The following is a 15,032-nucleotide window of genomic DNA, read 5'->3' on the forward strand; positions in this document are numbered from 1 at the left end:
CATATTTTTAATTATTAATATATTATAAGATGCAAGTCAATATATTTCACATAATATCCTGAACTACATCAATCATCATCTTGCTAAAATGAAGTAAGAAACAACAAAATTGTTTTCAATTAACCAAAGTCTCCAACAAATAAACCATGTACTGTTTCACAATGTGTTTCTGTGACCACGCTACATGACAGAATCAAAATAAATAATATAAAACAACTATTTAAAATATATAAGGTTTTCAGTTTTATATAAAGAATGATCCTTGGTTAATAAAGTTTACTGTAAGCATGTATAAAACAATTTCTGGCTTAATTAAAGATTCAAAGCAATGGGTGACATTATATAAAATACAGCCAATAAACAATAGATTATACCTCACTGATATAGGGTTTACAAATATACAAAAGAATCTTAACCATCTGTAAACTCACAATAATGCTGACTACAGTCTAACATAACATAGTTATGATAATTAGTTAAGAATTTTGCTGAAGTAAATGTTCCCGGGCTCAAGTTTCAATTGATTTCCTATACCATGCAAATTCTGACTGACAACTTTGCAGTCTAAGTGAAAAACCCAGGCATGAAATGTCACATTTCTTAAGTTATCCCTTGATCCATCAATATTACTTTTTTTCTTTTCTGAAAGTTAGGCCAATAGGAAAAAGCTGAACAATGACCTCAAATGATAAAGAGTTTGTGATCCAAAATATGTGACACAAATAAAAACATTTGAATCAAGAAAAAATGTTCTACAGATAAAAACAAATTGATTTTAAAATATATTTTTGGAGGTAAAAGTACTAGAATAATTACATGATTTTGTAATAAAAGAGAAGAGGTACATGGGTGATATGATTTTAAAGCATAAGAGATTCATAAATTAAGACTATATAAAACTGGCAAAAAGATAAACACATAAATGAAACAATACAATCAAGTCTATAAAAACCCACATACATATAACCAAATTATGTTTCACAAAAGTGTATTTTTGAAAAACCATGATGCAATGATAGGCCTTACAATCACTGGTCACAGAATGACTGCCAGCATATAGAAAAACAACAATAACAAAAAATAACACAAGTACCTTACACCTTCTGAAAAACTTACCTAAAAATGGACCACATACGCTCATGGTTTGAAACTGAACTATTTCCCATAAGACTCACTGTAGTGATAACTTTTGATTTCTCACAGAAATGTTATGGAAGCATGTTTTTGTTTCACGTCAGATATGGAGCTGCTTCAGATTGTCCACAGCAGCTAACTATGATCTGTGTCATGCAGTAGTGGGGCTTGATTTTGCTAGTTGCAGATAATTTCTGCAAGTGTGTGATATGTGGAATTCTGGGGACACTAGAGAGCGTATGCAAATGCAAGAGCCCCAAAAAAGGGCTGCAAGGCCCACTACTGCTGGTGGTTGTGGTGTCTTCTGGTTTGTCACAAAAAGACAACAAGAAGAAATTGCATGGAATTCCAAGGAAATCAATGGCCCTAACCATCAGGAAGTAGTCTAACCATATCCACGCCCCCTTTTCCCTCTAATCTTCTTTCTCTCCTACCTACTATTGGGGGACTGGAAGGGTAGAATAAAGGTGGAGAAGAGTTGTAGATAAAAAACACAATAAAGTAGCAAAAAGTCAGCTACAGCTCATGTTTTGAGTGTTGGTTCCCCAGATGGTTCGCAGTGGCCCTGCAATCTGTAGGAGGCCCACCTGACTCAAGTAGGGCACTAGGAACAGAACTTCAAAGGCTGTATTGGATCCCCTGTTCCTTGTCCTTTCTGTGGCTTGATCTACAGCAAAGTGACTGGCACTGCCATATACTCCTACTTCTGTGGACTGAGCCACCCCACCACACCTTCTTTTTCTCATCAGTGTACTGAAACCCACTGAACTGTGAGCCAAAATAAACTCTTGATTTCTTAAGTTGATTCTATCAAGCATCCTGGTCACAGAAACACAAAAGTCACTAATACGGAAATCTGATGCAGAGAAGTGGCTTTGTCAATATGATAAACATAACACGAGGTTCTTAAGCTTTTGGAACAACTTTGTGGGAGGAACATGCAAGAGTTGAAGTGACCGATGAATGCTATTAAGTAGTAGTTAATGGGTGATTCTGGTAGGAATATAAAGACCACATCACTAGGAAAAATGTATTCAGTGAAAGCTAGGCTTGTGAGATTTTAGGCTAGAACAGGACTCTATTGACAATTGAACTATATGTCATTGTGTTACCAATGGGTAAAGAATTTCAACCTGAGCAGAAATTTTAAAATATGGGACGACTTATTTGGTGAAGAAATATCAAGATAGTATAAAACCCAACCTACAGCATAGCCATCACTGTCAAATTTTAGCTAGGTTTATTGTAAGAGTCATGAGCAGAATGTAGAGAAATTGAAAAACACAATTTGGCCAGAAAAGTAGTGTACCTGGGGCAGGGGCAGAGGGTGGTGGGGAAAAGGGTAGAAAAAAGCAGATGAAACAAAATAGCCAATGTTATTAAATGCTGTGTACTTTCCCCTGGAATAATAGGAAAGGTACTTTATGAAAAGATGGTGTCAAGAAAGAAAGCCTCAGGAGTACCCTTATTGGACTGAGTTTCTAGAAAACGTGGGTCTCATTACACAGCCTTGACTTGCCTAGAACTCACTATATAGAGCAGATTTCTTGAAATTCACAGATATCCATCTACCTTTGCTTCTACAATTCTGGGGCTAAAACATGCACCACATGCCTAGGTCTAGGTAACTTTTGTACAGAGTTCAGCCACCCCATCAATCAGAGGGCAAAGTGGTCTGGCAACACAACATGGGGTCCTCCAAGTGAATCTGTTTTAGAGACATTCAGAATGAACAATCTATGGGGCTAAGTACTGTATAGCTATATCCTTAGAACTGAAATATTCCCTCCTGGAGGGAGGCACAGAAAACTTCAGAAGTCAATGAGACTTAAAGGATTCATAGATCCACTCCTTAAGACCTTAAAAGCAGTAATGACTATTAGGGAGAGGAAATTCTCAGACAACCTGAACTACAAGTAAGATTTACAGAGATCTCTAGGGGTGTAGTTTTCATAAGTTATTACTCACACTGGAGCAGGCTTGGTAGTTATGTAGCTCTTTGAGTCACCCATTTTTTTTTATGCTCATGTTCAGAACTAACTCCAAAAAATGGATTGGCATGAAGCAGATGGGTGGAACTGTTTCTTTGGTTTATGGTCAGGCCCCTATCTGGAATGAACAGACATTTGTCCACATCTCCTAAGAAAAGTTATGCAACCTAGAGGATTGGATCAGCACTTCTGAGAAAGCTTGAGAGGTTAGGATATGTGTAACTCCACTGCATCTTTAAGCCTCTAAGGGGCTCATATGAGAACCTATGCGGTGAATCCAGTTATGACAGAGAACCCAGAATGCTGAAGATTCAGGAAGAATGGAAATCTGCAGGTGCTGTGGAAACAGCCCATCAGAGAGGCATGTGTGTGGCCAGCTGTAGGACACCTGTGGTGCTTAGTCCTGGGTGCGGCCCTAACAGGATCTAGCATCTCCTGGAAGACTAGCCTGTGTGAATGTCATAAGGCATTTTGTAGACAGGCTCCACTGAGGGGGTACGACCATGATCCAGCCTAAACGGACTCTGTTCATGAGCACAGGCCTCTGGCTGAATACAAAGAAAAAGGTGAGGTGGGCATCAGCATTTAACTTTCTGTATTGGCTCACTGTCAATGTCATGTGACCATCTGCCTTTCTCTCTTACCACACTTGTGTCACCATAATAGACTGCCTCCTATCAAATTGCAAGATCAAATAAAGCCGTCCATTTTTAAGTTGCGTTTGCCAGGCATTTCCTTCATAGCAATTAGTAAAGTAGCTAAGATAACCATAAGGACAGATCAACTGAAGCCCTTCAGAATCTATATCCTGAGACCATATGCCACAGGTGCCAAATGCAGAGCTGCAAAATTTAATGTTTGCACTACTGGGTGTAAGTCTTGCTTTTTCCAGTCTACTCTGCCATTCCCCTAATCCTCCCTTATGAAATGAGATTATTTATCTTTTGTGAACTGGACTTCTGTAACAAGCAACAACTTGTATTATGTAGGCCCAATTTTATCTATATGAAAGATAAGTGACCTAGTCCCATAAACCCTGGGTAATCTGTCATGTCGTAGGTAATTAGCTAGGAGGCGACAAATCTAAGCTTTGAGGACAATTCACTGGAACCAGAGTCATTGCTCTTACTTCTACATGATACTTCCTCTAGGAAATAACAAGAGTTTAATAAAATTAATATTGTAGGTAAACTAACACATCACAAAGCACTTATCCTTGTAGATAACTGGGTTTATATCTAAACAGACAAACAAGGAGGCAGTGTTTCGAATAAGGTTTTCTTATTGGTTAAAATGGTGAATGAGTCTATGAAAAGCTGCTAGGCTTTACTAGTAGAGAATATAAACGGACCCTCCATGAGTCAGCTTATCCCAATCAAAAATGGAAAAAAATTGCAAGGGAAAATGCAGGAAAACATGAGCTCATATACTATTGGTAGGAACATAAACTGATGTATCAATTATACAGAACAGTAGTGAAGAATCTAAAAAAAAAAGAACTACTATACTATCCAAGTATCTACTTTTGAGTATATATACAAAAACATAATCAATATATCAAAAATAACTACATTCCCTTGCTTACTGTGGAGCTACCACAATAGCCAAGATATACAATACTTGGGGTATTTACCAGCAACTAAAAGGGCAAAGTGCACCATTCAGGCTATTATTCAGCTTTCCGACACTGTGATTAAATATTTCAGACAAGACAATCAATTTATAAGAGGCTAGGGTTTATTTTCGGCCTTGTTGCTTTTGGCTCCAGTGAGGTAGCCCATGACAAGGAGCATGCAGAGATGGAGACAGCTGACCTTGTGGTAAGAAGGAAGCAAAGGCAGAAAGAGGAAGGGATTGGGGTCCCAATATTCCCAATATTCACTTTGGAATATCCTCAAGTGACCTACCCTTCTGGAAATCATAGTTCTGAAAGGTTTCATCACCTCTCCATACAGCCACAGGATGGAAACCAATCTTTTAACACACGGGTCTTTGGGAGGAGACATTTAAGTTCCAAAGACTATCACGACCACAATACATATATTGTGAACCATACCTATTCTGTACCTCTCACCACCCGTCCCACCTCAACACAATTAAATAAATTAATAAAATTTTTATAAATATTTTAAAATAATAAGAAATTGTATTAGACATTAAAATTCGAAGGTACTTCTAGAATTCCTAAACATGGTCTTATTTACCTAACAGACTCAAGCAAGTTACCAAAAATTCAGCCTCTTACATTCAGTTGTATTTTATCATTAACACTTTATCATTAACATTAACACCATTATTGCTAATGGTGTGCAGACATAACAGAACTAACACACATATGAACTCACCGAGACTTTGCAGAATCCACAGGCTCAAGACAAACAGGGTCCCAGTGCTTAGAGGAGAAGCAGACATGAGCTCCCACCCCTAAGCATGGTGCACAAATATTAAAAAACAATCAAAAAATAAAAAACTCGAAACCAAGGGGAAGAGATGAGAAGAGTCACATGAGAAGGTTGAGAAAGAACACTGACAACAGAACTCTAAAGAAGTAACCATACTGACAAAATGAGTTCTAAAATTTTGATTATCACTCCTTTCAGAAAAACCAGAGGATGCTTAAATTTTAGAAAACTACCTTCCTCTTGGTGGGGAGGCCTGGTGGCACTCAGAGAAAGAATAAGCAGGCTACCACGATGAGGCTTGATAGCCTATGACCATATAGTGGGGGAGGAGGTCCCCTTGGTCATAGACTTAGGGGAGGGGAGTAGGGTGAAAGCAGGAGGGAGGGAAGAACAGGAAGATACAAGTGATGAGATAACAATTGAGATGTAATCTGAATAAATTAATAATAAAAAAGAGAATAAAAAAAGAAAACTATCATAGGGACTTGAATTGTCTTTATGTAATGACAAGAATCAGTAACACATGTGACTACATAGCCACCACATAAATCTATACACTTTATAACGTCCCTGATATCACACACAATTTTAAACGTATACCCACATTTTTAGTGACATTTCCATGTGCTTCACACGTGCAACTGCTTCATCTCTCTCCTCAAGGGCTGACTGCAGTCTGCACATAACAGCTTCATCACGTTCTCGCTGTGCAAAATACACTTCTTCAACCAAAGCTACAAAACAAGAGAACTTATGACCAATTAAAAAATAAAGGAGAAACACACAAATAAAAGCAAAAGTATTCTACTATTCTAAAGGTATTTTTTTAATCTAACTAAACCTCTACCAATGACTTGTAAAAGTATTTTTAATAACTACTGTGAAATGAACACAGTTGGCATGTGTAAAAGGAGAAAAGGCTACAAGATATAGTTTTAAAAAAGTAGTTTGTTAAAAAATAAGGCTCAGAAATGCTATAATTATATGAATATGTCTATAGCATATGACAACTGTCAAACATCTGTCCTTACACCCAGAGATCAGTGTGGTCCTCACCCTCATCAAAACACTCTGCTACAGATAGCAATACAAACAACCACAACCAATCAAAATGAAAAGTTGTGGATCCCAGTCTCAACTGACACAACTACAAAACAAATTCTGCATCTAAGGCTCTGGGAACACAACGGAGGAGGGACAGAAAGACTGTAAGAGCCAGAAGAAGAATGCGGTATTTGCTGTGAGATTGTAGCTCCTGGTAATATCAGAAACTACACCCCTAAAATGTCCCCAACATGGCTGCCTAAACATGACCTCTATTAATGACGTCAAAATAAAAAGACACTTGAAAGCATGAATCCACAGATGAAAAAATGGTAAAAAGAGGAAAGTATTAAAAATGATAGAAAAACCACAGAAATGGTAACTGCCAGTGAATGTAATAAAACCTGAGATACATTAAATATTTCTGTGGCAGAAAGCAAAAACTTGAAGAATTTTGGGATTTTCTGTGAAAGCAAATGTAACACACTAAGAAAACTGAGTGTCTCCTGATGAAAGTCAGTCCGCACAGCGGGATGTCTTAGTGGTCTTCAGTATAAGTTGGAATTCTCAAGAAGTAGGCTCAAATATCCTCAAGGAATGCTACAGCAGCAGGATAGAGAAACTTGCCAGCAAGCATAAGGGAAAGCAGACCAAAGCAAAGAGCTTCCTCCAAAAAGGTGTGGCTCAGATTTAGGATAGATCTTCAGATCTTAAATGATTCAAATTTAGGTTGAGTCTTCCCACTTCAAACAATCCAAGCAAGAAAAACAATCACAAATAGGGCCAGCTGCTTGGGTTTTAGTTGATTTCAGATGCAACTTGATAATCAAATTTAGGCATCTCAAGTCCATCCTTTGTCAATGACACACAATCATATTTCCTATGTGATCTTTAATTTCCAAATGAAAATAATAATCAGTTTTTGATTAGGCCTAACATGACATAACCATCCCATATACAATGGCAAACACATTATATATTTGGAATAAGTGTCAAAATCCCTTGAGGACCACTCTTCAATATCATAAATATGATAATCACTGATGTTATCTCAACTAATGTCACATTATATAAGGACACAGAAGAAGAAAACACAGATATCTCCTTAATATGTATAAATCTATGCACAAACACATTCTTAACACAACATAACGGAAACTTCAAGTCATTTCTACAACTGGTCACATGGCCTTGGTTGGTAATAATCTTCTACTACCCATTCTATATTTTCTCTACTCTCAACAAGCACATCAGCACGTCTTGCTTTTCTCCTGGAGGAGTGACCCAAAAGGGTATGAACCATTCGTCATCCTGACTGGATGGGGTTCTTGTAGTTTCCCATTGAACTTATAATCACAGAATACAGTAACACCAAGAGATGCCTTTAAAGGACCTTCTGTACTCTAGACACAATCTTCTTTATCTCCAATGAAGACAAGCAATCCAACTTCTTCTGAGTCTGGGTCACCAATCACTCTACCTAACACTGTTATTCCTTTCTTAGTCTGTTGGCTTAAGGGCATCAGAAGCCCAAAGTGGCCATGGCGAAGTCTGAACTTCCAGTTCAATGACGTTTGTTGTGTCTCCTGGCAGAAGGACTTCCTGTTATTAGATCCAAACTTCTAGGCCAGCACAACTTAAGGTGATGAGAACAGAAAGCAAACATCTTCCTGGTGGGTTACGAGGGGTGACTGTAAGTGGAACTACTCCCTTGCATGCCCCTTGATCCTGGCTATGGGAGAAATTGTACTACATTATGAATGTAGGTTGAACCTGCATGTATTTTTTATGCTATGATTCAGTTTGTGAAGAATCCTAGGCCAGTTCTCCTGGCTACTGTCACTTTATTGACACTAACTTTCTTCAAACGGGCCATTCCATGGTTCTAACTTGCCACCTGCTTCATGGTGTGGAACATGGTGAGACCAGTGAGTTCCATGAACTTCAGCCTGCTGTTGCCCTCCTTTGGCTGTGAAGTAAGACCCCTGGTCAGAGGTAATGCTGTGTGAAGTACTGAGGCTTCTGTAAGTCAATAGATAGTACTTTGGGCAGAAAAATTACACCCAAAAATGACAAATCAATAAACAGAGTAAGTAATTTTTCTAGTGAAAAGTTCCACAAAAGCAAGGGCCCAATGTAGAAACCTTGTCACCAGGCTGCTGACTGGTCACTTCGGGGAATGGTCCTATATCAGGGCCTCAGGGTTGATCTGTGCAGTTGCCAGATCCGGTAATCAGCAGTAGCTGCAGCCAGGTCAGCACTGGTGAGTGGAAGCCCATGTTGCGAAGTTCACTCAGTCCTCCACCTCTGCCACCATAGCCACTGTATTCCTGGGCCAAACAGGCAATGACAGGGGTGGCTGGGAAAAGGGGCAGACTGTCTCCCAAATGGGTCATTTTGTCTACTTTATTACTGAACTCCTCAGCTGAAGTCCCTTTTCAATAAGCCTTTACTTGGGCACAAATGTCTTTATATCCTTTGCCCGTTTGGACAGATCTGTCCACAGACTTCACTAGATAATCTTTCTCACCATTTTTTCATCATTGTGCACTTTCCAAGTCCCTGACCATCCAGCCAGTCCACTGACTACACTCCACCAATCAGTGAACAACTGCACATCAGGCCATTTCTATTTCCAAACAAAATGTACAACCAGATGTACTACCTAAACTTGTGTTCTATATCACTGGTTGTAATGCTGTAGCAGTGCCTGCAAACAGTAAATCAGACCCTATGGATTGCTTCTATACATGTCCTATGTACTATGGTTTGATGAGCCTAATAACATCCACATCAGGATGACATGCTCAGGTCACATGGTAACCTGGTAAACCACTGTCAAATTCTTATTTTCCATTAAGATATAATAGCAGACCAAGAGCTGTCTCTCAAAAGGAGGACAGTGGTCTGCATATGATAGTTAGGTTGTTGCTCCAAAATCCCCAAAGTCCCTTCTGTGATTCACATCTAAGGGCCTGACTAAGACTCCAGATAACATTCCAATCCGCCACTGACATCTCAAGTTCCATTAAGTCTGCTGGATCATATGGTCCAAATGGTAAAACAGCCTACACAGCAGTCTGGACATGATGAAGAACCTTTTCCTATAGAGGCCCTGTTCAAAGCTAGCAGCTTTCTAAGTCACTTGGTATATGGGTTGGAGTAACACATTCAAGTGAGGAATGTGCTGTTTCTAGAATACAAACAGGAACACTAACATTGTTCTTCTTTCTTGGGTGGGAGAGGCCAGGTGCTATAACTTACCTTTCCCTTGGAAGACATGGCCTACATCACTGGAATCCTACAAATTTGAATGCGGTCAAAGGCCTTTGAATTTTGGATGGATTCATTTCCCATCCTCTGATGCAGATATGCATTATTAAGTCCAAAGTGGTTGCTATTTCCTGCTCACTTGGTCCAATGACCATAATGTCCTCATTATAGTAGATGGGTATGATATTATTTCAAAGAGATCAATGATCAAATCCCTTCAAACCAGGTTATGACACGGGCTGCAGAGTTAAATATACTCTTGAAGTGCAACTGTAAAGATAGACTGCTGGGCTTGCCAACTAAGAGCAAATTGCTTCTGGTGGTCCTTGCGAACCAAGATAAAGGCACTTGTTAGATCAATAGCTATATACCCACCAACCAGATGTGTTGATCTGATTAAGTAGGGACACAATATCTGGTACAGTAACTGCAATTGGATTCACTACTTGAATGACTTTTCAATAGAAAACTGTCATTCTGCATGATCCATTTGTTTTCTACACAGTCCAGATAGACTTATGGGAGATGAGGTAGGAAGCACCTCCCATTCCTCTAGACAGTTTTGGTTCACTATTTTCCACGGGCTTTTCAACCATAAAGTCTTTACTCTCCAGGTCAGGGAACCATGTAAGAATTCTGCCAACTTCTAAGTATATAAATCCAAACTATACACTCTGGGTTTAGAAGGAAAATCACAGAAAGAGTTCTGGAACCCACTGGACTGTACTAATCCCCTGACCTTCATAATCTCCTACTATAACCAGAGGGCCTAGTGCTTCTTAGGTTCTCTTAGATTTAATATCAATTGAAAACCCATTCATAGACCCAGGAAAGTCTGAGTGTTTTCTTTCTCCCAGTATATCATTACCCTTACAATAGGCCATTATTCCCTCTGGGAAGGATGAGAGAAAAAATATTACAGTAAAACTCTTATGTATATTATCAGGATCCTTCCTCAGGGATCCTGGAAGTCCTTTCTTTTCTCCTTTCTTTTTTGTTTTGTTTTGTTTTTCAAGACTGATTTTCTTTGTGTAGTAGCCCTGGCTGTATTGGACTCACTTTGTAGACCAGGTTGGCTTTGAACCCACAGAGATCTACCTGCCTCTGCCTCCTGAGTGTTGGGGTTAAAGGCATGAGTTTTAGTTGATTACAAATGTACTCAGGTTAACAGTCAGTATTCCCAATTACAGATTCTCAACATTCTTGTTGGCCAGGTCACAGCTGTCATTACTCCAGCTCCTGGGATCCAGTGTACTTTTCTGGGCCTCTGATACCTGGACACACACACACACACACACACACACACACACACGCACACGCACACGCCCACGCACACGCACGCACACACACATACCTTTAAATAAATAATAGAGGAATAAAAAACTAAAAGATGACAAGTAATCTTAAAGTTTAGGTAATAAATTAGCTATTGCATCAAGGAAAATATCGTGAGATAAATCAAATACTTTGCCTGAAAATAAATGTGAAAACAGCATATAAAACCCCCCCTGAAAAACCAAAACAAACTACTGCCTACAAAGTACATCACAATAATTAACACATGCATTAGAGCAGTGTTTCTAAACCCCTTTGAGAGTCCATATCAGATACCCAGCATATCAGATATTTACATTATAATTCATAACAGTAGTAAAATTATAGTTATGAAGTAGCAATGAAATAATTTTATGGTTAGGTGTCACCACAACATAAAGAACTGTATTAAAGGGTCCCAGGATTAGGGAGGTTGAGGACCACTGTTTGGAGGGAAATCTTGCATCATCACCTAAGCTCTTCCATTTCCTCCTGCTGTGTAGCTAGCTTTATCTAGACTATTCTACAACCATGAATCAATTTGCAAATCTGACAGAAACTTTTATCTAGAAGGTAGTACCCCAAAATATTTATTTTCCTTCTAAAACTAATAACTGTCTTCCCATAAAATGACCCTTAATAGCTTAGAAAAATAAAACACAGTCATACATAGTATAGTAGCAGCATGGTACATGATCAATATGCTCTGTTAATCATCACTTTCCTAAAGTTTATCAACTTTTTAAAAAAATATCTGGAATTATCTGAGTCATAGTGCAAGTATATAAAAAGAAAGTAATAAAACCACTTGATTGCTTTCAAATTAGACAAAAAAGTCTTGATCAAATAAGAGTCAAGAGGATCCTAAACAAATAACAATTTTAATTCACTAGTTTAGTCAAAACACTTAACTGACATACTCAAAATAAGACTTAATTTCAAAGTATATTAAAATGTGATTTAGGGCTGGGCTCAGTAGTGCACACCTGTAGTTCCAGCACATGGGCAGGCAGAGACAGATAGATCTCTGTGAGTTTGCGGACAGCTTGATCTACAAAGTAAGTCCAGGACAGCCAAGGCTACACACACAGAAACCCTGTCTCAGAAGAAAAAACAGTGATTTTGGGATGGCTCAGGAGTTAAGAGCACTTGGTGCAATTGCAGAGGACCTAGATTTGGTTGCAAGTAGCTACATAGTGTCTCACTATCATCTAAAATTCCATTTCTAGGGGATCCAATGACTATTTCTGACCTCTTTGAGCACCAGGCAAAAACAGTCATACACATAATATAAGCAAATAAAAAATTTAACTTTGATTTTGATTGACAATTTATATATAAAAACAAAATTTAAAATTCCTCTTTTTCAGTATTTTATAGGGGCAGCAAAATAAGAAATAAATGCAAACAGAAAACTTATTAAAAGCTCATTGCAAACAGCATTATCATGATGACATAGTTTGTACAAAATACCATGCTATTCTAATTTTTTAAATTATAAACTACTTGTATGTAAGCCAAATAGGACGTAAAATAGTAATGAAACTGCAAATTAACACACATATATATTATCATGCTGAATACTGTGGGAAATTTTTGTATACAATATAAAACTACTGGCTTAAATGCCAACAGATTTCTTATTGCTTCTATAAAGTGTGACCAGATTTCTTATTAAATTTATTTATCAAACATGACATTTCTATATCTCAAGCTGGACTTGAACTCATATTCCCTGTATGCGCTAACAACACAGATAGCGCATGTATTGCATGCTGTACTTCATTTTACATAAGATGGTACCTAATAAAAGGAATAAATGCTTATTTGGTGCTATATGGTTAGCAAAATTAGGCTTAATTTTATAAGATTATTTAAAATCCAAAATCTATACGCGTACCTCAAGATTAATATGTAGACATTTAAATGTTGAATTTAAAATGCTCCAAACACATACATACATGCTACACTCACATTCTGGTTATGTGACTAGAGAGCTAGCTCAGCAGTCAAGAGCATTTTCTTTTCTTTCAGGGGACCACAGTTTGGTTCCCAGCATCTACATCAGGTGGTTTAAGATGACCTATAACTCTAGTTACAGTGTATCTGATGCCTTCTTCTGGCCTCTGAAAGGTCAAGCACAGACATGGTGCACAAAAATAAATAGAGGCAAAACACTAATACAAATAGAAATTTTAAAACTTAAATCTGGTATTGTGATTAATAAGAAATGTATTCAAAATTAAGATATTACTAAATTGTGATTTCAAAACACCTATTAGATTATATGTGAATTTGAGAGTCTATAAACCATCCAATTCTTTCTAGAATTCTGTACTTTCAAAGAATCAATATGCAACACTCAAATATTTTCAGTAAAGAAAACTTAATTGTAAACACTAAGCTTTTCCAAGGTAGATGGCTATTACAAAGTTCACTAAAAAATCAATATAGCATTTTAGTTGGAATTTGCTCATTAAACACCCACAGCTCTAATGCAAATTATGATGGAATGAATAAAGCAAATACGCATGCTTCTTTCTTTTTATTAAATGTAAAATCTACTGTTAATTGCATCTCGTATGTCATACAAACTTTTCTCCTTAACTATTAAATAGAAGCTTTAACAAAAGTCATTAGAGATTCTTTCTTTGACTTGAATAAATTTCAATATTTGTTCAGTAAAGGTTCACAGCAGTTAAATTACATTAACAAATATTATTAGCTACTATGTAAGCCAACCAAGTAAAATACTTATATTGTAGGTAAAACAAATCATTGGGTGTTTACAATAATATTTGGATATCTCCATTTTTAAACATGGTTATCAAATACCCTATAATTCTTACTCAAATGAGAACGATTCAGAGAGGATCACTCTCACCCCACCACTACCAAATACTCAAATTTGTTTAGTAAGCTAATTGTTTTCTAATATGGGCAAGAGTAAATATGAAGAAGCTGAACCATACTAAGTATGAGTTTATTGAGTCAAAGCAGAGTACATATTTTCTTAGCAGACCCAAGTCTATTGACAAACCCATAGTCTACAGTTTTCAAAGCACTTTAAAAACACAGTAGGAAAGAGATTGTGTACTGAAAAATATTCTACTTTAAACACTGGATCATGATCCCCTAAGTCATATAATTTGAAGAATATTTCTCAGTGAAAAGTATCTGTTTGTAACATATGTGTGGTAGCAATTTAAATATTGTAGGCTGAATTAAAGAGAAGAAATCAGTACAATTATTGACAATATTGCCACTGAAGACCATCAGCATAACCAAGTGCACATATTATACAGAACATAGCTTGTAAAAGCTTAGTCGTCATAAACAGATCTTTAATTCTCTGACTATCCACTGTTGCAGTTTTACATGAGAGTCAACAACCTTTCGGACACACCGTGATGTGAAATGGACTCCTTGCAAAAATGGCAAGTGCTTTATGAAAGGAGCACATGCATATTCCTAAAATAGATATGATGTGTTTTACATATCTAATTTACCTTCCTTAGCATAAATTGTTCCTCAAAACTTTAAAATAGAAATTGCCTTAGGCCTGAAAAGAGTAAGTAAACCCTAGTAACCTGATGCATCTCTTGGTGGTATCACAATGACAGTCAGAACCATATTTACAGAACAAACTGTTACAATTTTTTAAGTCTGGATTTGATTTTTCAATATTTTATGATCTAAAAAATATGACTATTGAGTGAGTGTATTGTGTATGTAAGAGCACAGGCTTGTACATAGCACAAAGTGTGTGTGTATAAATTTGTGGAGTGATTTTCAATTTCAGAGGGAAAAAAAACCAGTATTTTCTTGTGGCACAACTTTTATTTTTCCATATTACCAAGTCAGGAGTCCTATA

General features: G+C 37.3%; 1 protein-coding gene across 8 annotated transcripts in view; it reads right to left on the reverse strand.

Annotated features, from left to right (window-relative positions):
• The window catches only part of MIPOL1 (mirror-image polydactyly 1), a 264,768-nt gene that overhangs the window by 172,086 nt on the left and 77,650 nt on the right, over positions 1–15,032 (reverse strand). For all 8 annotated transcript variants that reach the window (XM_084791654.1, XM_084791658.1, XM_084791651.1 and 5 more), the window contains one exon: positions 6,132–6,261. In XM_084791654.1, coding sequence (XP_084647780.1) covers positions 6,132–6,261 — 130 coding nt within the window. The remainder of the gene's footprint in view (positions 1–6,131; positions 6,262–15,032) is intronic.

The sequence above is a fragment of the Acomys minous genome (assembly GCF_964271855.1).
Source record: "Acomys minous genome assembly, chromosome: 8".
NCBI classification, from domain to species: domain Eukaryota; kingdom Metazoa; phylum Chordata; class Mammalia; order Rodentia; family Muridae; genus Acomys; species Acomys minous.